Genomic DNA, 23,590 nt, shown 5'->3' with positions numbered 1-23,590 from the left:
CTGTACCCATCAGAGGTGAATCTGACTGATCGGTAGGGTGATGTCACTACCACTAAGGATAGTCCAGAGGGGCAAACAATTCTCATTTTCGAAGGTACACCTCCCTTCATCAGGTGCCTTGTCCCAGCTCGGTTTAATTTTTGGTCCCGAGCTTGCCACCAAGTGGGACTAATTGAAGAACGGATTATTACATCAGGTGCAAGGAGGGGCAGGAGCAGACATCATGAAGAGGATACCGCTGATCCATCTCTTTCTGCTGGATTCCCACATACAGGTTAGACTGACCACCAACTGATACGGTTTTGTCAATATAAGCGATGTTTGCAGCTGGAGTAGACATTCAGTGATTGGAATAGGTGCCTTGCAATACTTTAATTTACATGCAGAGGCACTTTCTTTTGTTGTTAGAAGATATTACATGATAGACTTTATTGGTTTCTTTGAAACACTTTCTTGTAAATTCCATATTTAGGTGAAATAGACCTAAAAATCTTCTCCAAAATACAAGCTCGATATCCTGGAGTCCCCATCCATACTGACATTGTTGAGCCAAGCCCAGAGCAGATCCTCAGCTACAAGGGTAAGTGTGTCCTCCCTGCTCATTATTCTTTGTACTTTGCTCTCATTTGGTGCCTGTCAAGGAGTCACTCTAGTACCCCAGACATGTGGGTACTACAATTGTATATAGTTATGTATATATTCTTATGTGTTTTGTATGTTATGGCAGTTATTACCAGTAAGGATATGGTTGGCAAAGGTTGACAGGACCACGGCTAACCACCCTGTTCTGCTCCTCTTGGTTGGAGTGCTCCTGCTCCTAAGAAGGATTCTCCAAACTGAATAACAGCTAAACACAGCATCAAGTATATCATTGAGAAGACAGACAACAGACTGAACAGCTACAACCAGCATTAAAGACAGAGGTTAGATGAGGGACTACAGCTAAGACACCCATTGTCTAGAATACTACTAGGCCAGTAATACATAGTGTTAAACTTCAGCCAATTAATCTGCCTCCATCATCCTTACTGGTGCAAGAGAGAAGATTGCACTTAAAATCAGGTGCTATTGTCACGGCTAAGGATGGGGAAAACTCTCAGCCGTGTGATGCCACGAGATGTTAGTCGCTGCTCGGCCAGGACAACAGCATGGTCGTGACAGCTATTGAATGTATTTGAAGTTCTACATTGCACTTAGTAAAAGAGACCTTTATACATTTAATTCTGGCCTCATTCTTCACTATTACAATTTCACTAAACCAATCCCAAGGAAGCAATAGCTTGATGGAGTACACTGCGACACAACACATCATTAGGGCTACTACCACTCCCATTCTCTGCACCAACTCTTCCGGGGGTCGACGAATCACTTTTGTGTGGACATTGGACAGAGCAAAACCTTCTCTGGCTGTTTTATGGCAGTAATCTGATTCTGCTCCATGTGTTGCAGAGCGCGTGGCCAAGACCCCGGGACTTGAAAATGTTCATTTTAACTGGATCAACAAAACATCTTTTGACTTTGAGCTTCAAGTGAAGGAAGAGAAGTCAGAAAGAAAGTATGATTTCATCCATATGATACAGGTAAGTGAATCGTAGAGATCATGTATTCTGCACTGATGAGAGCCAATGAGACAAAAGCCGGGATGATTTGTATGATTACACTCACTTGTTTCCCATGGTTTATACAGCGCCTACATATTCTGCAGCGCTGTACACAGTGGGCGATCACCACATCAGTTCTTATATCCCTGGACATGACTTGTGCACATGTACAAAATCCCTCCATTTTAAGGAACCAGTACATGCTAATTGCACCTGACCAGCCAATGCCTTAGTGCTCTAGGTTTTCTTCGTCATGCCTTTTCTGAGCAATAATGAACTTTAGGCATGTGCAACATGCCGCCCCCCAGGGCTGATCATGTCCCAGGTTTTTAGAAATGCCAAGTGGTGATGTGGCCTTATTAGTTTTGTGTGTGTCACGGTGCTCCTACCTGGATACCGTTGCCCCCCATTGTTAGGCTCCATAGCAATAAAGGAGAGAGTGATAGGTGGAGTAAGAGTCCAAACTTGGTAAAAGTTCAACAGCTTTACTTGAATAAACTTGCATCCAGACAATATTTGGTCTTTCTCTTGACTCCAGCAGGTTTTGGGGTAAACTGGCAGGCAAACTTAGATACCTTACTTTCTCTTTCACTGCTGTGCTAGACTGGCTTTGTTCTGGTAGCTGGACTCTATGGCAGTTCTTTTACCTTTGAGGGGGTACCTTTGGCTATTGACCCCCTCGTAATGCTCTGTATCTGTAAGGAGTCAGGGTGCTCTATGAGCTGTTTCCCTTGGGATACTCCTAATGCAGGAGGGGGAAGGGCATTCCCCTCATTGCCCCATGACTTGACTCACCTGGTTCCAACTCTTGACTCAACTAACTGTAGCTTCCTGCAACCCCTCCCTTAGTAGGAAGCATGATAGGGTTATTGGGGAATTTCCTCGGGTCCTCTACACCCACCTTATAATATCATCTCCCCAACTACCTTACCACTCACCTAAAAACCCCACCAAAAATGACACAACACCGTATGTTGGAATTAAATGGCCACAGCAGCCTTTTATTAATACAAACATAACATGTAAAGATCAATATAAATATATATATAACAATATATATAAACCCTGACAAAGGAGGTCCTAGAAGCCCCGATTCGATTCCAGCTGGTGCCCCAAACACCCGGTTAAGCCACCCTGCCTCCAGCCGTATCACTCCAGCTCGGAGACACCGAGTGATGGTCACCCACTGAAACCAACCAACTTTCCACATTTGGGAGTCCAGGCCCACCGTTTGAGGCCCCCCATCCACAAACACCAAGCCCTACCACCGTCTTCCAGGACCTCCTACCGCCAGACTGCTATGACAAACAATTACCCAAAACCTGACCCAAAATACCCCAAACCCCCCCCCCCCCCCGCCACCCACAAACCTACCAGAAAAAAGGGGAGGGTGGGCGGGAGTTTTCAAACCTAAAATGGCACCCGCTTTCCCGCTTCTTCTTCTTAAAAACCTAAAGCTCCGCCCCCTATACTAACCCGGCCCCCTCCTTCCTTAACCTATTCCTGTCTTCTTTCTACCCCTTGTTAACCCTGGAAATATGTCCTCGGCATAGACGTCTATCGTTCTTTATGCTTCTAGATGCTGTACTACGTAGAAGATTTGCCAGCAACACTGACCTTCTTCAAGAGCCTATTGACACCAAATGGAAAACTCCTTATAATACTTGGATCTGGTAAGAGATTTAAGAGGACCTGTCCCCTCTCCTGACCTGCCTGTTTTAATAGCTTCATGCATTCCCCATGTAATAACAGTTCTGAAGCATTTATTCTTATGGCTCTATGTTGTGCCATTCCTTAATTTTTTCTACCAGAAGTTATAATTGAATTGCTATCAGCCTTCAGTAAGTGTACAGAGGGGAGGTAACCAGTTGGGAGTGTGTCCCTGCACAGACTCACTCTATCCAATCAGTGCTGCCATTGTCAGACTGTGCAGGTACACACCCCCCAACTGGTTACCTCCCCTCTGTACCCTTACTGAAGGCTGCTAGTAATTAATTCATAACTTATAGTGCAAATAATAAAGGAATGGCACAACATAGAGCCATGAGATTAGATGCTCCAGAATTGTTATTACATGGGGAATACATGAAGCTATTAAAACAGGAGCGGGGAGAGGTCCTCTTTAAAAACGTAACATTTTACTCCCCATCATCCAGAGGCGTCTCCAAGCATCTGTATTTGTGGAACAGCCGAAAGAGCAAAATGTGATGTAAAGAGCCTATTGGCAGATTATTTAGGTCTTACCTCAGTATAAGGTCCCATATGACCAGATTGAAGACGGATCATTTGGGCAAGACTCCCGGGCTTCATTACTGGAGAGCTAGACTTGAGATAGCTAGTTCAAAACAGGAGGTTGATCCACAGATATCAGTACAGAAAGGAGTGACTGCCATGTGACAGCCGATTCATTCCTAAAGATCTGAAGGAGCGGCTGTCAAGTGACCACTTAGAGCTTCTATTTAAGCAGATCCTACTGATCGGGCCTGGTTTTATATCACGTCATTTTCTATAAGTTATTAGTGTATTTTATCACGAATATCAGCACTTTGAAAATTTGTGAATATTTAGAATATAGTGCTATATATTCATAATGACGAATATAATAATTTATTTTTTTTTTTTTCACCGTACACATCAGGTGATCATCCCTTCCTTCTTCTAGTTTGTGGGCCAATGAGAAGGCTTTGTCACAGCTTAGCAGCATCCCTAGCAACCAATAGAAAAGTTGCCTACCCCTTCACTACTGTATATAAATTAAGACACACCCCAGCAGCCATTTTTTTGAGTTTTATGTGAAAGAGAGAGAGGACCTTGTGAATACTGTGCTGGGTTTTTCAAATTACATTCCAAATATAAGTAATTTGGAACTGCCTGCTGGATCAGGCAAAACGTATGCCAACTGATGGCATTTGTAAGACTGATCAGGATCCTGATCAGTCTGAAAAATGCCTGATCAGTCTGAAAAATGCATTAAAATGGCGGATACGTCTTTCCGGTGTCATCCGGCAAAATGGATCCGGCATTAATTTTTTTTACCTTTTTTTTTCGGTCTGCGCATGCGCAGACCGGAAGGACGGGTCCAGCATTCCGGTATTTTGAATGCACTAATACATTCCTATAGAAAAAAATGCTGGATCCGGCATTCAGGCAAGTCTTCAGTTTTTTGGGCCGGAAATAAAACCGTAGCATGCTGCGGTTTTATCTTTGTCCTGATCAGTCAAAAAGACTGAACTAAAGACATCCTGATGCATCCTGAACGGATTACTCTCCATTCAGAATGCATGGGGATAAAACTGATCAGTTCTTTTCCGGTATAGAGCCCCTAGGACGGAACTCAGCACCGGAAAAGAAAAACGCAAGTGTGAAAGTACCCTTAGGATCCGTCCTGCCGCTATTTCGCAGTGCTGCCGGACCGCCAGTCCATCCCCATTGACTATAATGGGGATGGGGGCGGAGCTCCGGCGCAGCACGGCAGTGCACGGCGAGAGACTGTCGGACTAAAAAGTCGGACATGTTGTAGTTTTAGTCCGGCGGCCTTTCGCCGTGCTGCGCCGGAGCTCCGCCCCTGTCCCCATTATAGTCAATGGGGGACGGAGTGGCGGTCCGGCGACACAGCGAAATAGCGGCAGGACGGATCTGACAGGGTGAACAGCCTGTCGGATCCGTCCTGCCGCTAGTGTGAAAGTACCCTTAGATAGTAATAGGGAATTGTGTAGCTGAATAGCTGATAGGGTCCAGTGCAGGGTGTAGTGTAGGTTATAGAGATAGTTAGCTGAAATATATAATCCATATAGTTAGTGTTAGATAGTATAGGTTATAGTGTGCGGCAGGAAAAAAAAAGTGCAATAGAGGGGCAAAGGTTTAAAAGTAATATCAGGAAGTATTACTTTACTGAGAGAGTAGGAGATGCATGGAACAGCCTTCCTGCAGAAGTGGTAGCTGCAAATACAGTGGAGGAGTTTAAGCATGCATGGGATAGGCATAAGGCTATCCTTCATATAAGATAGGGCGGGGGGCTATTCATAGTATTCAGTATATTGGGCAGACTAGATGGGCCAAATGGTTCTTATCTGCCGACACATTCTATGTTTCTATGTTTCTATAATGTGCATGTGAGAGAGATTTCTCTGCTGTCCATACATACATGCTACAGAAATAGTGCTGTGATGTCCCAACAATACTAAGTTCAGCAATCAGTATTATGTTGTCAGACCTGATTAAAGGTGAAGTTGTATGTATTGTGCTAAAACATTCGAATCAGTAGTGGCGATTTGCACGATCTCGAATACTTTGAAAAACTCTGTCTGCATATAAAGCTATTGTTATGACATGCATGTAATTTTAATCTAAAACAGTGCTGTAATATACAATTACTTACCGTGATCAGGAGTTCTTCCTCACTATCTCGAAAGTTGCTGCCAACCATTTTCATCACTTATGTAGCTAATAGTGCGTGCGTACGTATAATAGCGCAATTGAAAATAATTTTCGGCTAAATATTCGTGATATATCACGAGTTCGAATATTGCCCCTGACGCTCATCACTATAAGTTATGTCCCTTTCTCAAGTTCCTTCCAAATTTTCTTTCTTCCCATTAGGAAACAGCGGATTTTCAATTTTATGGAAGAAGTACGGACCCCGTTTGCCCCGAAACGACCACTGCCTGTACATCTCAGCGGACGATATTGCAGACATGCTGAAATCAGAGGGCACAAAGTATCAGAGCTATGAGCTGCCATCTTACAGGAACATCACGGAATGCTTCATCGATGGGAACAGGAACGGGGACTTGATGTTGGATTTTCTCACGGAGACTTATGATTTTAACAAAAATGCCTCTCCCGAGCTGAGAGAGGAAATAATTCAAGATCTCAAGTGCCCAAAGTACAGCTCTGTTAAAGAGGGAAAGATCATTTTAAATAGTAATCTTAGCGCTATAGTGGTGGGGAGTGGATAAATATGAGGAACATCGGGCGCGTCCATGCAACTGGTCTCAGGGATTGCAAAAATTCTCTAAATCTTGACTCCTTTTTGCTGTTTAAAAAGATTGGGGGTCACCCTTTTTGCTATTATGGGGACTGTTAATGTAGTGGAATTCAGGATCAAGGTGGGAAGGCTTGGGGCTTCTCTACACATCCATAATCTATGCTTTTTCCTCATATTTAGTTTTTTTTGGGTCAAGGGCAAAACCTACAATCTCTCCCTCCCCTAATTTACTCAATGCCCCTTCCGTAAGTCTCATACACATCCAATGCAGAGTGCCATATCCAAGCATAACCAGCCCTCCGTTTAAATATATGGGGCACTAGACACACAGAATCGGCAACAGGACTCTTTTAAATAGGTAAGAGTCACAAATATGGGTCCAACACCTAGTTGTGTGCATGTGTCCTACTAAAGGATTGTCCCGTTGTATTAATCTTTTTTGTTTAGGACTCCCAGTGGCTTAAAAATAAAGGCCCTACTGATTTCACCATGCTCCAGTCCCTGCTGCTCTTCAATTCCTGGTCCCAGTTTAATGCACCAAAAATACCTGGAAAAGCCAATCACGGGCTAAGGTGGTCCACCACAAGTGATCGGATAAGTCGATTTGGGGCCAGGAATAGAAGAGCCTTCTGATCTGTAAAATGGCAGGCAACATTTTGAGCGGTTCATGTTGGTTGAATCTCAAAAGTTTTGGATTTGCTGGCAACCAAAGTTTTAAGGAAATTCGTAATGAATTTCATTAGTGTAGAATTTATTTTCTCATCTCTACTCAGCAACCGTCCTGAGCGCTGTGCAGCGGCGCCTCTACATGCTCGATGTCGGATCGGCGGCTGCCCCGTCTGCCATGCAGCAGCGCCTTTCCATGCCACATGTTTTGGCTGGACAACCCCTTTAAGAAAAACAACATTCCTAGTGAATGTCTTGTACAAGACAAGGAACCAACCTTACCTAAGACAAAGACAATACAACTAGCCCCTTGAGACCTAAGACCCAGGTGCTGCTGACCTTAAGAATCTCAATGCTTATAATATGAGCTCTGGTAAGGCTGTTCCTGTTTTCCATAGTTCTGATTTTTAAATATTGCACCATCTTGTTAATGAGTCACTCGGTTATTACGGGCCGGTTGTGCTAAAAGGAATAACAGCGATATTGAGTAGAGTCTCTGGGTCATGCCGCCATGTCAAGTGCTCCTGCAAAGGCTGGTGCCTCGCTCCTCGCCACTCGTCTTATTAATTCTTGTAATGGCTTTTATTTTAGATTTGCGATTCTGCTTTGATTAATGTATAATGTTTAATAAATGTGACAATGTAGAACAATAAACCTGGCTCTATACTTTTTTTTTTTTTTTACTTTTTAAAACTTTTGGTAAAGTTTGAACTTTTTAAAGAGCCAGTTTCTTATTTTGGGGTTTTATGTATATGATGGCTTCCAGCTGGTCCTCCTGCTTTTGACATTGGATGAAACTTGAATAGATGGACATGGAGGTTTTGGACTAGTTTTTGGAGAAAAAACTGGTGTAATTTGGAAGAAATATGCAGAACGCTGCTATTGACACACTGAAATATGCTTTTTGCAATGCTCAGTTATAAACTGTATTGCCTTTCTCAGAACGATGATGCGATTTTATACTGTAGCATGGGCGGCAGTATGTTGTGCTGCACTGTGGTATCTGGTACTGCTGGGGCAGTATTTTGTTCAGCACTATGGTATTGCTAGCCCTGCCTAATTCTGTTGTTCCACCTTTTGTCAATTTGGACCAACCTCAAACATGTGGCCACTTTAAGTTCCCAGTCCGCCCTGCCGGAAAATCACATCTTCTATTATACTCCAGAGCTGCACTCACTATTCTGCTGGTGCAGTCACAGTGTACATACATTACATATTCTGTACTGATCCTGAGTTACATCCTGTATTATATTTAAGAGCTGCTTTCACTATTCTGCAGGCTTCAGAGCTGAAATCCCCCAACTTCGCCTGCAGGCTGTGTGTCTGTACAGAGCCTACATTAATCATTTACATTTTTTTTATTAAAAGCTTGAGGAGCGTGCTTTCTACACCCATGCAACAAAATCGTGCAGCGTGCCACACAAAAAACGTGCACTAGGTTACGGTCCATCGCAGGCCCTCTCCAAAGGAGAAGGGCCCCCCATAAACCTTTCCCAGTCCCTCTGGGCCAGAAGGCTCCCGCAAGGGACTGAGACAAAACAGGCAACCCCCAGTCAAAGCCAGGGGTACTCCCAGGCATCCCGAAGCTGGGGTTACGCCAAGTCTGTGCTCCTGCTTCCACTTAGGTGCCACCCCAGGTGTCGGCACGGAGATTCTACTACTAGGCTGGACTCTTCCCGGAGGGAGAGTGCAAGGAGTTTTGCAGGGGGGTACGGAACTAGAATGGCCACACACACCCTGCCTAGACCTCTAGAGCAACCCAAGAAATCCTAGTGACAAACAAACATGGAAAGTGAACACACAGTAAACAAAAAATTAAATAATAGTGGATGAGTTCTGAGGCATGCAAATGTGCTATCATTCAGTGGGCTCCCACTCCCAGTGAGTTCAGGCACCCCAGGTTCACCACTCCTGGGGCACTTCTGCACCTCAGGCTTTCAAACATCTCAGCACCTGGCTTCGATCCAGCAGAACCCTTGGTCACCTAGCATAGGACACTAATGGCCCAAGCCGTACACCCTAGGGATGCTGTGTGGTTCTCTGCCTTACAGTCTAGAGGCCCAGATCTACCTCCAGAAATGATACTACATTTGATCTTAGCCAAAAGGCCTAGAAGCGGTTTGTTACCGGGGTATTATATTGAATTTTAGTTTTATTCCGATTTCTATTTTATTCCTGGGATATTATACAATCACAATCAGATGTTTTAGTCAACAAAGAAACGGATAGAAATCGGAATAAAACAAAAATTCAATATAATATCCCAGTAACAGACCGACTTAAATCACTCACGGATGTACATTTTTTAGACAGGACACCACCTTACCATCGGTCAAGAAATTGACAAAATCACAAATAATGGAGAACAGACACCAGTGATCACCATCACCAGCACACAGATACAATCTCAGACACATACATTACAAACAAAAATATGTGAGAAATACATCACCGATTCAGCCACAAAGACCGACACATTCACAGGATGTACAACATTATTGAAAGGAAACACACCAATGGTAAAGGAGTCAACATCACAGAACACCACATACAAACAACAACACAAAAAGATACGGCGAGAGGCAGACGAGGGAGAAATTCTAAGAAGACACCAGACACGTTATTAAAAGAGGATATGGTCATTAATTTAAGTAAAATTAATTTGACAATCTCAAAACAAATTGTTAAATAAAGGTTTAAAATTTTCACCCACTATAGGTATAGATAGATTCAACATTTATATTGGGATAGAGAAATTTATAAGAAAGCTTTGTTTGAAAACATTTTATATGAAAAATCCAATTTTAAAAACTAATATGGACCCTCCAAAATATACACATATGGAATTAAGACAAAAATCCCGAAGATATCCCAAACAACAAATCGGGCAAGAAATGGCTACATTTCGAAAATGTGTTGAATCGGACATTAGGTAATAAAACATGAGAAACAATCGAAGCAGGAGATTCACGCTATTAAACAATTACAAAAATCTGAAAATATTACAATTAGACCAGCGGAAGGGACAGGGGGGCCATTGGATTTTAATAGGGAATGTATGAAACAATTGTCCGATAGCGATACATACAGGCCGTTGAAAAGGGATCCCTTTTTATTTTAGATTATTTGAAAGAACTTATTAAATACTGTAAAAAATAACTTGATAAGCGTGTTCTACTAGAGCAAGAATACACATATATAATGAAGACACAACAGAGAATACCGGTATTCTATTGCATTCCAAAAATCCATAAAGATCCAAGAAATCCACCCGGTAGACCTAATATCTCTGGCATAGGATCCATATCATCGAATCTATCTCAATATATAGATAGGATGTTACAACCAACAGTTAACCCCTTAGGGATCGGGCTCATTTTCACCTTAAGGACCATGCCATTTTTTGCAAATCTGACTAGTGTCACTTTATTTGGTGATAACTTTAAAAAGCTTTGACTTATTCAGGCCATTCTGAGATTGTTTTTCGTCACATATTTTACTTCATTACACTGGTAAAATGGAGTAAATTATTTTTTTTTATTTATAAAAAAATACCAAATTTGCCAAAAATCTGGAAAAATGTGCAAATTTCCAAGTTTCAATTTCTCTACTTCTATAATACATAGTAATACCTGCAAAAATAGTTATTACTTTACATTCCCCATATGTCTACTTCATGTTTGGATCATTTTGGGAATTACATTTTATTTTTTGGGGATGTTATAAGGCTTAGAAGTTTAGAAGCAAGTCTTGAAATTTTTCAGAAATTTTCAAAAACCCATTTTTTAAGAACCAGTTCAGGTCTGAAGTCACTTTGTGAGGCTTACATAATAGAAACCACACAAAAATGATCCCATTCTAGAAACTACACCTCTCAAGGAATTCAAAACTGATTTTACAAACTTTGTTAACCCTTTAGGTGTTCCACAAGAATTAATGGACAATAGAGATACAATTTCAAAATTTCACTTTTTTGGTAGATTTTAGAAGGCAGATTTTGCTGGACTGTTTTTTTTTACACCATGTCCCATCTGAAGCCCCCCTGATGCAACCCTAGAGTAGAAACTCCATAAAAGTGACCCCATCTAAGAAACTACACCCTTTAAGGTATTCAAAACTGATTTTACAAACGTCGTTAACCCTTTAGGTGTTCCACAAGAGTTATTGGCAAATGGAGATGAAATTTCAGAATTTAAATTTTTTGGAAAATTTTCCATTTTTAACAATTTTTCCAAGTAACAAAGCAAGGGTTAACAGCCAAACAAAACTCAATATTTATGGCCCTGATTCTGTAGTTTACAGAAACACCCTATATGTGGTCGAAAACAGCTGTACGGGCACACGGCAGGGTGCAGAAGGAAAGGAATGCCATACGGTTTTTGGAAGGTAGATTTTGCTGGACTGTTTTTTTTGACACCATGTCCCATTTGAAGCCCCCCTGATGCACCCCTAGAGTAGAAACTCCAAAAAAAGGCCCCATTTTAGAAACTACAGGATAGGGTGGCAGTATTGTTGGTACTAGTTTAGGGTACATATGATTTTTGGTTGCTCTATATTACACTTTTTGTGAGGCAAGATAACAAGAAATAGCTGTTTTGGCACTGTTTTTATTTTTTGTAATTTACAACATTCATCTGACAGGTTAGAACATGTGATATTTTTATTGACCAGGTTGTCACGGATGCGGCGATACCTAATATGTATACTTTTTTTTATTTATGTAAGTTTTACACAATGATTTCTTTTTTGAAGCAAAAAAAAATCATGTTTTAGTGTTTCCATAGTCTAGGAGCCATAATTTTTTCAGTTTTTGGGCCTACCGTGGGTAGGGTATGATTTTTACGGGATGAGATGACGGTTTTATTGGCTCTATTTTGGGGTGCGTGTGACTTTTTAATCGCTTGCTATTACACTTTTTGTGACGTAAGATGACAAAAAAATGGCTTTTTTTTACACCATTTTTATTTTTATTATTTTTACTGTGTTCACCTGAGGGGTTAGGTCATGTGATATTTTTATAGAGCCGGTCGATGCGGACACGGAGATACCTAATATGTATACTTTTTTTTATTTATGTAAGTTTTACACAATGATTTCATTTTTTAAACAAAAAAAATCATGTTTTAGTGTTTCCATAGTCTAAGAGCCATAGTTTTTTCAGTTTTTGGGCGATTATCTTGGGTAGGGTATGATTTTTGCGGGATGAGATGACAATTTAATTGGTACTATTTTGGCGTACATGCAACTTTTTTGATCACTTTTATTACCTTCTTGGGGAAGTAAGGTGGGCAAAATTTCAATTTCCTCATAGTTTTTTTTTTTTTTTATGGTGTTCACCGTGCGGGGAAAGTAACATGACCGTTTTATAGATCAGCTCGTTACGGACGCGGCGATACCTAATATGTGTAGTGTATTTTTTATTTTATTTTTTATTCAGTGATAATGTTTTTTTTTTTTAATCTTTACTTTTTTCACTTTTTTTTACATTATTTTGACCCAGACCCACTTTGTTCTTGAAGATCCAGTGGGTCTGATGTCTGTATAATACAGTACAGTACACTATATAGTGTATTGTACTGTATTTTACTTACACTTTGTCTGAACAGATCTATGCCTTTAGCACAGATCTGTTCAGCACCATGGACAGCAGGATGCCTGAGAAGGCGTCCTGTTGCCATGGGAACCTTCCCCGTCTGCTCAGTTGTGGCCACAACTGAGCAGACGGGGAAGGATAAGGAGGGGGGCTCCCTCCCTCTGTGACCCCATCCTGTCGGGGGGCTGCAAAGGCACAGCAGCCCCCCTCTTACTGTTAACCTTTTCCATACAGCGGTCCGTATGGACCGCGGTATGGAAAGGGTTAAACGGCTGACAACACAGCACAGATGTCAGCCGTTTATACCAGAGTGTCAGCAATGTGCTGACACTCTGGTATACCCACTGGACGCCAATGAATATTCAAGAGGAGGCGGGCGAGGGATCGCGATCCCGCCTCCCGCACCGCCTGCAACACCCCCCCTGCACCACCCGCCAGCATAAAATCATTCAGGGGTGCAGGGGGGGGTGAAAAATACTTTATTTGGGGGATTTTAAAGTTTGATCCCCGCGGATCAGAATCTGCAGAAAGCGCAGCAAACCGCAGCTCTGAATTGACCTGCGGTTTGCTGCGATCGCCGATACGGGGGGGTCATATGACCCCCCCCCGGCGTTGTGACAGGATGCCCGCTGAATGATTTTAGCGAGCATCCTGTTCCGATTAACCCCTGCAGCTCTGCAATCTCGTTTTAAACTCATGACGTACCGGTACGTCATAGGTCCTTAAGGACTCGGGAAACATGCCGTACCGGTACGTCATGCGTCCCTAAGGGGTTAAAGACATAGGTTAGGTGAGGGACTACAGCTAAGGCACCCATTGTCTAGAATACTACTAGGCCAGTAATACATAGTGTTAAACTTTAGCCAAACAATCTGCCTCCATCATACTTACTGGTGCAGGAGAGAAGATTGCACTTAAAATCAGGTGCTATTGAATGTATTTGAAGTTCTACATTGCACTTAGTAAAATAGACCCTTATACATTTAATTCTGTCCTCATTCTTCACTATTAAAATTCCACTAAACCAATCCCAAGGAAGCAATAGCTTGAGGGAGTACACTGTGACACATCATTAGGACTACTACCACTCCCATTCTCTGCACCAACTCTTCCGGGGCTCGCTGAATCACTTTTCTGTGGACATTGGACAGAGCAAAACCTTCTCTGGCTGTTTTATGGCAGTAATCTGATTCTGCTCCATGTGTTGCAGAGAACATGGCCAAGACCCCGGGACTTGAAAATGTTCATTTTAACTGGATCAACAAAACAGCTTTTGACTTTGAGCTTCAAGTGAAGGAAGAGAAGTCAGAAAGAAAGTATGATTTCATCCATATGATACATGTAAGTGAACCGTAGAGATCATGTATTCTGTGCTGATGAGAGCCAATGAGACAAAAGCCGGGATGATTTGTGTGATTACACTCACTTGTTTCCCATGGTTTATACAGCGCCTACATATTCTGCAGCGCTGTACACAGTGGGCGATCACCACATCAGTTCCAATACCCCTGCACATGACTTGTGCACAAGCCTTTCCTGAGCAATAATGAACTTTAGGCATGTGCAGCATTCCGCCCCCCAGGGCCGATCATGTCCCAGGTTTTTAGAAATGCCGATGTGGCCTTATTAGTTGTTTTGTCATGGTGCTCCTACCTGGATACCATTGCCCCCCATGGTTAGGCTCCGTAGCAATAAAGGGGAGAGTGATAGTTGGTGGAGTAAGAGTCCAAATCTGGTAAAAGTTCAACAGCTTTACTTGAATAAACTTGCATCCAGACAACATTTGGTCTTTCTCTTGACTCCAGCAGGTTTTGGGGTAAACTGGCAGGCAAACTTAGATACCTTACTTTCTCTTTCACTGCTGTGCTAGACTGGCTTCGTTCTGGTAGCTGGACTCTATGTCAGTTCTGGAACCTTTGAGGGGGTACCTTTTGCTATTGACCCCCTCGTAATGCTCTGTATCTGTAAGGAGTCAGGGTGATCTATGAGCTGTTTCCTTTGGGAGACCTCTGATGCAGGAGGGGGGGGGGCATTTCCCTCACTGCCCCATGACTTGACTTGCCTGGTTCCGACTCTTGACTCAACTAACTGTAGCTTCCTGCAACCCCTCCCTTGGTAGGAAGCAGGACTAGCCCACTTCTGCTCAATGCAGGGGGGGGGGGGGATGTAGAGAGAATGGAATGGTAAGTTCCATTCTATCTAAAGATCTCTTTGCCAGATAGACTGCCACCTGCTGGTGAACCAGGCACATTACATGATTACATGTAATAACAATACATAAGTTACATAGCAATATTATTAATGCACAAAAAGGAGGACCTGGAATAAATACACAGATGACATTATTGGTTAGCCATTCAGGACAGTACCACGGTGTAGGAATGGTAGTGTCCAATGTGGGGTACTACACATGAAAGTTTTTTGTTTTTTTTTCTCTCCTGACATGTTCGTTTTAGTAACTACTCACATGTAATAACAATTCTGGAGCATCTATTCTTATGATTCTATGTTGTGCGATTCCTTTATTATTCCTGCTAGAAGTTATGAATTGCTATCAGTTTGCAATGATGATCCAGATGGGTGTTACCAGTTAGGGGTGTGTCCCAGTACAGTCTGAAACTATCCAATTAGTGCTGCCAGTGTCAGACTGTGCAGAGACACCCCCCCCCCCCAACTGGTAACACTTAGCTGGACCTTCATTGCAAACTGATAGCAATTCATAACTTCTAGCAGGAAAAATAAAGGAACGGCACACCACAGAGTCATAGGAATAGATGCTCCAGAATTGTTATTGCATGGGAAATGCAAGTTGTAACTAAAAACAGAAATGTCAGGAGAAGTGACGGCTCAGTTTTGAAACCTCATGCCCACCTACATACTTGAGGTGCATTTATTTCAACAGGGCCATGCATACACAACAGTAGCAAAATATAATACACAAAAGACTGACGGCATCTACATGAAGAGTACACAAGTGGAAATATGTCCTCGGCATAGACGTCTATTGTTCTTTTATGCTTCCAGATGCTGTACTACGTAGAAGATGTGCCAGCAACACTGACCTTCTTCAGGAGCCTATTGGCACCGAATGGAAAACTCCTTATAATACTTATATCCGGTAAGACATGCCTGTTTTAATAGCTTCATGCATTCCACATGTAATAATAGTTCTGGAGCATCTATTCTTATGGCTCTATGTTGTGCCATTCCTTTATTATTCCTGCTAGAAGTTATGAATGAATTGCTAGCAGTCTGCAGTAAGGGCACAGAGGGAGGTAACCAGTTGGGGGTGTGTACCTGCACAGACTCACTCTATTCAATCAGTGCTGCCAATTTCAGTCTGTGCAGGTATACCTCCCCAACTGGTTAGCTAGCTCAAAACAGGAGGATGATCCACAGATATTGGTACAGAAAGGAGTGACTGCCATGTGACAGCCGATTCATTCCTAAAGATCTATAGGAGCGGCTGTCAAGTCATGGCCACTTAGAGCTTTTATTTAAGCAGATCCTATTGATCGGGCCTGGTTTTATATCACATCATTTTATATAAGTTATGTCCCTTCCTCAAGTTCCATCCAAATTTTCTTTCTTCCAATCAGGAAACAGCGGATCTTCTATTTTATGGAAGAAGTATGGACCACGTTTGCCCCGAAACGACCAGGGCATCTCAGCGGACAACATTGCAGACATGCTGAGATCAGAGGGCACAAAGTATCAGAGCTATGAGCTGCCATCTTACATTAACATCACCGAATGCTTCATCGATGGGAACAGGAACGGGGACTTGATGTTGGATTTTCTCACGTTGTCGTATGATTTTAACAAAAACGCCCCTCCCGAGCTGAGAGAGGAAATAATTCAATATCTCAAGTGCCCAAAGTACAGCTCTGTTAAAGAGGGAAAGATCATTTTAAATAATAGTCTTAGCACTATAGTGGTGGGGAGTGGATAGATATGAGGAACAATGGGCACGTCCATGCAACTGGTCTCAGGGATTGCAAAAATTCTCTAAATCTTAACAAATTTTTACTGTTTTTAGATGCGATGTTTAAAAAGATTGGGGGTCACCCTTTTTGCTATTATGGGGACTGTTAGTGTAGTGGAATTCAGGATCAAGGTGGGAAGGCTTGGGGCTTCTCTACACCTCCATATTCTATGCTTTTTCCTCTTATTTAGTTTTTTTGGGTCAAGGGCAAAACCTACAATCTCTTCCTCCATTATTTACTCAATGCCCCTTCCGTAAGTCTTATACACATTTAATGCAGAGCACCATATCCAAGCATAACCAGCCCTCTGTTTAAATATATGGGGCACTAGACACACAGAAGCGGCAACAGGATTCTTTTAAATAGGTAAGAGTCACAAAGATGGGTCCAACACCTAGTTTTGTGCATGTGTCCTACTAAAGGATTGTCCCGTTGTATTAATCTTTTTTGTTTAGGACTCCCAGTGGCTTAAAAATAAAGGCCATACTGATTTCACCATGCTCCAGTCCCTGCTGCTCTTCAATTCCTGGTCCCAGTTTAATGCACCAGAAATACCTGGAAAAGCCAATCACGGGCTAAAGTAGTCCACCACAAGTGATCGGACAAGTCGATTCGGGGCCAGGAATTGAAGAGCCTTCTGATCTGTAAAATGGCAGACAACATTTTGAGCGGTTCATGTTGGTTGAATTTTAAAAGTTTTGAATTAGCTGGCAACCAACGTTTTAAGGGAATTCGTAATGAATTTCATTAGTGTCGAATGAATTTGCTCATCTCTACCCAGCAACCGTCCTGAGCGCTGTGCAGCGGCGCCTCTACATGCTCGATGTCGGATCGGCAGCTGCCCCGTCTGCCATGCAGCCACGCCTTTCCATGCCACATGTTTTGGCTGGACAACCCCTTTAAGAAAAACAATATTCCTAGTGAATGTCTTGTACAAGTCAAGGAACCAACCTTACCTAAGACAAAGACAATACAACCACCCCTTTGAGACCTGAGACCCAGGTGCTGGTGACCTTAAGAATCTCAATGCTTATAATATGAGCTCTGGTAAGGCTGTTCCTGTTTTCCATAGTTCTGATTTTTAAATATTGCACCATCTTGTTAATGAGTCACTTGGTTATTACGGGCTGGTTGTGCTAAAAGGAATAACAGCGATATTGAGTAGAGTCTCTGGGTCACGCCGCCATGTCAAGTGCTCCTGCAAAGGCTGGTGCCTCGCTCCTCGCCACTCGTCTTATTAATTCTTGTAATGGCTTTTATTTTAGATTTGCGATTCTGCTTTGATTAATGTATAATGTTTAATAAATGTGACAATGTAGAACAATAAACCTGGCTCTATACTTTTTTTTTTTTTTTACTTTTTAAAACTTTTGGTAAAGTTTGAACTTTTTAAAGAGCCAGTTTCTTATTTTGGGGTTTTATGTATATGATGGCTTCCAGCTGGTCCTCCTGCTTTTGACATTGGATGAAACTTGAATAGATGGACATGCCAGTGCTTCAATCAGCCTGAAAAATTGAGTATGACTCTGATGTCTCTATTTTTTTATTATAAACAGTAGAATTTTTTTGGGAGGTTTTGGACTGGTTTTTGGAAAAAAAACAGGCGTAATTTGGAAGAAATATACAGAACGCTGCTATTGACACACTGAAATATGCTTTTTGCAATGCTCAGTTATAAACTGTATTGCCTTTCTCAGGACGATGATGCAATTTCATACTGTAGCATGGGCGGCAGTATGTTGTGCTGCACTGTGATATCTGGTACTGCTGGGGCAGTATTTTGTTCAGCACTATGGTATTGCTAGCCCTGCCTAATTCTGTTGTCCCACCTTTTGTCAATTTGGACCAACCTCAAACATGTGGCCACTTTAAGTTCCCAGTCTGCCCTGCCGGAAAATGACATCTTGTATTATATTCCAGAGCTGCACTCGCTATTCTGCTGGTGCAGTCACAGTGTACATACATTACTTATTCTGTACTGATCCTGAGTTACATTCTGTATTATATTTCAGAGCTGCTTTCACTATTCTGCAGCCTTCAGAGCTGAAATCCCCCAACTTTGCCTGCAGGCTGTGTGTCTGTACAGAGCTTACATTAATCATTTACATTTTTTTTATTAAAAGCTCGAGGAGCGTGCTTTCTACACCCATGCAACAAAATCGTGCAGCGTGCCACACAAAAAACGTGCACTAGGTTACGGTCCATCGCAGGCCCTCTCCAAAGGAGAAGGGCCCTTCATAAACCTTTCCCAGTCCCTCAGGGCTAGAAGGCTCCCGCAAGGGACTGAGACAAAACAGGCAACCCCCAGTCGGAGCCAGGGGTACGCCCAGGCATCCCGAAGCTGGGGTTACGCCAAGTCTGTGCTCCGGCTTCCACTTAGGTGCCACCCCAGGTGTCGGCACGGAGATTCTACTACTAGGCTGGACTCTTCCCGGAGGGAGAGTGCAAGGAGTTTTGCAGGGGGGTACGGAACTAGAATGGCCACACACATCCTGCCTAGACCTCTAGGGGTGTACCCGTAAGGGCGCCGCAACCCAAGAAATCCTAGTGACAAACAAACATGGAAAGTGAACACACAGTGAACAAAAACTTAAATAAATAATGGATGAGTTCTGAGGCGTGCAAATGGGCCATCATTCAGTGGGCTCCCACTCCCAGTGAGTTCAGGCACCCCAGGTTCACCACTCCTGGGGCACTTCTGCACCTCAGGCTTTCAAACATCTCAGCCCCTGGCTTCGATCCAGCAGAGCCCTTGGTCACCTAGCATAGGACACTAACGGCCCAAGCCGTACACCCTAGGGATGCTGTGTGGTTCTCTGCCTTACAGTCTAAAGGCCCAGATCTACCTCCAGAACTGATACTACACTTGATCTTAGCCAAAAGGCCTAGAAGCGGTTTGTTACCGGGGTATTATATAGAATTTTAGTTTTATTCCGATTTCTATTTTATTCCTTGGATATAATACAATCACAATCAGATGTTTTAGTCAACAAAGAAACGGATAGAAATCGGAATAAAACAAAAATTCAATATAATATCCCAGTAACAGACCGACTTGAATCACACACGGATGTACATTTTTTAGACAGGAAACCACCTTACCATCGGTCAAGAAATTGACACAATCACAAATAATGGAGAACAGACACCAGAGATCACCATCACCAGCACACAGATACAATCTCAGACACATACAGTACAGACCAAAAGTTTGGACACACCTTCTCATTCAAAGAGTTTTCTTTATTTTCATGACTATGAAAATTGTAGATTCACACTGAAGGCATCAAAACTATGAAATAACACATGTGGCTTTATATACATAACAAACAAGTGTGAAACAACTGAAAATATGTCATATTCTGGGTTCTTCAAAGTAGCCACCTTTTGCTTTGATTACTGCTTTGCACACTCTTGGCATTCTCTTGATGAGCTTCAAGAGGTAGTCCCCTGAAATGGTTTTCACTTCACAGGTGTGCCCTGTCAGGTTTAATAAGTGGGATTTCTTGCCTTATAAATGGGGTTGGGACCATCAGTTGCGTTGAGGAGAAGTCAGGTGGATACACAGCTGATAGTCCTACTGAATAGACTGTTAGAATTGTATTATGGCAAGAAAAAAGCAGCTAAGTAAAGAAAAACGAGTGGCCATCATTACTTTAAGAAATGAAGGTCAGTCAGTCAGCCGAAAAATTGGGAAAACTTTGAAAGTAAGGGCTATTTGACCATGAAGGAGAGTGATGGGGTGCTGCGCCAGATGACCTGGCCTCCACAGTCACCGGACCTGAACCCAATCGAGATGGTTTGGGGTGAGCTGGACAGCATAGTGAAGGCAAAAGGGCCAACAAGTGCTAAGCATCTCTGGGAACTCCTTCAAGACTGTTGGAAGACCATTTCAGGTGACTACCTCTTGAAGCTCATCAAGAGAATGCCAAGAGTGTGCAAAGCAGTAATCAAAGCAAAAGGTGGCTACTTTGAAGAACCTAGAATATGACATATTTTCAGTTGTTTCACACTTGTTTGATATGTATATAATTCCACATGTGTTATTTCATAGTTTTGATGCCTTCATAGTCATGAAAATAAAGAAAACTCTTTGAATGAGAAGGTGTGTCCAAACTTTTGGTCTGTACTGTACATCACAAACAAAAATATGTGAGAAATACATCACCGATTCAGCCACAAAGACCGACACATTCACAGGATGTACAACATTATTGAAAGGAAACACACCAATGGTAAAGGAGTCAACATCACAGAACACCACATACAAACAACAACACAAAAAGATACGGAGAGAGGCAGATGAGGGAGAAATTCCCAGAAGACACCGGACACGTTATTAAAAGAGGATATGGTCAGTAATTTAAGTAAAATTTATTTGACAATCTCAAAACAAATTGTTAAATAAAGGTTTAACATTTTCACCCATTATAGGTATAGATAGATTCAACATTTATATTGGGATAGAGAAATTTATAAGAAAGCTTTGTTTGAAAACATTTTATATGAAAAATCCAATTTTAAAAACTAATATGGACCCTCCAAAATATACACATATGGAATTAAGACATAAATCCCGAAGATATCCCAAACAACAAATCGGGCAAGAAATGGCTACATTTCAAAATGTGTTGAATCGGACATTGGGTAATAAAACATGAGAAACAATCGAAACAGGAGATTCACGCTATTAAACAATTACAAAAATCTGAAAATATTAATGAAGACACAACAGAGAATACCGGTATTCTATTGTATTCCAAAAATCCATAAAGATCCAAGAAATCCACCCGGTAGACCTAATATATCTGGCATAGGATCCATATAATCGAATCTATCTCAATATATAGATAGGATGTTACAACCAACAGTTAACCCCTTAGGGATCGGGCTCATTTTCACCTTAAGGACCATGCGATTTTTTGCAAATCTGACCAGTGTCACTTTATGTGGTGATAACTTTAAAACGCTTTGACTTATCCAGGCCATTCTGAGATAGTTTTTTCATCACATATTTTACTTCATGACACTGGTAAAATGGAGTAAAATTTGCCCAAAATCTGGAAAAATTATCAAATTTCCAAGTTTCAATTTCTCTACTTCTATAATACATAGTAATACCTGCAAAAATAGTTATTACTTTACATTCCCCATATGGTCTACTTCATGTTTGGATCATTTTGGGAATGATATTTTATTTTTTGGGGATGTTATAAGGCTTAGAAGTTTAGAAGCAAGTCTTGAAATTTTTCCGAAATTTTTAAAAACCCACTTTTTAAGAACCAGTTCAGGTCTGAAGTCACTTTGTGAGGCTTACATAATAGAAACCACCCAAAATGACCCCATTCTAGAAACTACACCCCTCAAGGAATTCAAAACTGATTTTACAAACTTTGTTAACCCTTTAGGTATTCCACAAGAATGAATGGAAAATAGAGATAAAATTTCACTTTTTTGGTATATTTTCCATTTTAATAATTTTTTTACAGTTTCAAAGCAAGGGTTAACAGCCAAACAAAACTCAATATTTATGGCCCTGATTCTGTAGTTTACAGAAACACCCCATATGTGGTCGTAAACTGCTGTACGGGCACACGACAGGGCACAAAAGGAAAGGAATGCCATACAGTTTTTGGAAATCAGATTTTGCTGGACTGGTTTTTTGACACCATGTCCCATTTGAAGCCCCCCTGATGCACCCCTAGAGTAGAAACTCCAAAAAAGGGACCCCATTTTAGAAACGACGGGATAGAGTGGCAGTTTTGTTCGTACTATTTTAGGGTACATATGATTTTTGGTTGCTCTATATTACACTTTTTGTTAAGCAAGGTAACAAGAAATAGCTGTTTTGGCACCATTTTTATTTTTTGTTATTTACAACATTCATCTGACAGGTTAGATCATGTGGTATTTTTATAGACCAGGTTGTCACGGACACGGCGATACCTAATATGTATACTTTTACTTATTTATGTAAGTTTTACACAATGATTTCATTTTTGAAACAAAAAAAAATCATGTTTTTGTGTTTCCATAGTCTGAGAGCCATAGTTTTTTCAGTTTTTGGGCGATTATCTTGGGTAGGGTATTATTTTTGCAGGCTGAGATGACGGTTTGATTGGCACTATTTTGGGGTGTGTATGACTTTTTGATCGCTTGCTATTACACTTTTTGTGATGTAAGGTGACAAAAAATTGCTTTTTTTTACGGTATTCACCTGAGGGGTTAGGTCATGTGATATTTTTATAGAGCAGATTACGGATGCGGCGATACTTAATATGCATATTTTTTAAAATGTACTTAAGTTTTACACAATAACAGCTTTTTTAAAACCCAAAAAATTATGTTTTAGTGTCTCCATATTCTGAGCCATAGTTTTTTTTTTTTTTTTGGGCGATTGTCTTAGGTAGGGGCTCATTTTTTGTGGTGACGGTTAGATTGGTAATATTTTGGTGGGCATACGCCTTTTTGATCGCTTGCTGTTATACTTTTTGTGATGTAAGGTGACAAAAAAATTGTTTATTTAGCACAGTTTTTATTTTTTACGGTGTTCATCTGAGGGGTTAGGTCATGTGATATGTTTATAGAACCGGTCGATATGGATGCGGCGATACCTAATTTTTACTAATTTTATTTTACTTTATTTGGGGAAAATTACGCCTTTGTTTATTTTTACTTGAAACTTTTAAAAAAAAAATTTTTGGGGGGGGACTTTATTTTTTCAAATTTTTTTTTACTTTATTTTTTGTCCCACTTT

The 23,590-nt window shown here is 41.5% G+C and overlaps 2 protein-coding genes and 1 pseudogene across 3 annotated transcripts in view; 2 read left to right on the top strand and 1 right to left on the bottom strand.

Moving 5' to 3' along the window:
* Positions 1 to 6,811, top strand: part of LOC121008100 (histamine N-methyltransferase B-like) — a 261,257-nt gene extending 254,446 nt beyond the window's left edge. For both annotated transcript variants that reach the window (XM_040440448.1, XM_040440447.1), the window contains 4 exons: positions 473 to 580; positions 1,450 to 1,580; positions 3,181 to 3,274; positions 6,201 to 6,811. In XM_040440448.1, the coding sequence (XP_040296382.1) occupies positions 473 to 580; positions 1,450 to 1,580; positions 3,181 to 3,274; positions 6,201 to 6,559 (692 nt within the window). In that variant the 3' untranslated portion in view covers positions 6,560 to 6,811. The remainder of the gene's footprint in view (positions 1 to 472; positions 581 to 1,449; positions 1,581 to 3,180; positions 3,275 to 6,200) is intronic.
* Positions 479 to 16,799, top strand: LOC121008827 (histamine N-methyltransferase-like). Its single transcript, XM_040441525.1, has 4 exons — positions 479 to 580; positions 14,058 to 14,188; positions 15,872 to 15,965; positions 16,447 to 16,799. The coding sequence occupies exons 2-4, from the start codon at positions 14,063 to 14,065 to the stop codon at positions 16,797 to 16,799; spliced, it is 573 nt and encodes a 190-aa protein (XP_040297459.1). The 5' UTR covers positions 479 to 580; positions 14,058 to 14,062.
* A 2,830-nt stretch (positions 16,800 to 19,629) lies between these two features.
* LOC121009085 lies at positions 19,630 to 19,729 on the bottom strand (annotated as a pseudogene).
* Positions 19,730 to 23,590: the final 3,861 nt, after the last annotated feature.

This window comes from Bufo bufo, chromosome 7 (genome assembly GCF_905171765.1).
Source record: "Bufo bufo chromosome 7, aBufBuf1.1, whole genome shotgun sequence".
In the NCBI taxonomy this organism is placed as follows: domain Eukaryota; kingdom Metazoa; phylum Chordata; class Amphibia; order Anura; family Bufonidae; genus Bufo; species Bufo bufo.
This window is presented reverse-complemented; position numbering and strand designations above follow the sequence as displayed.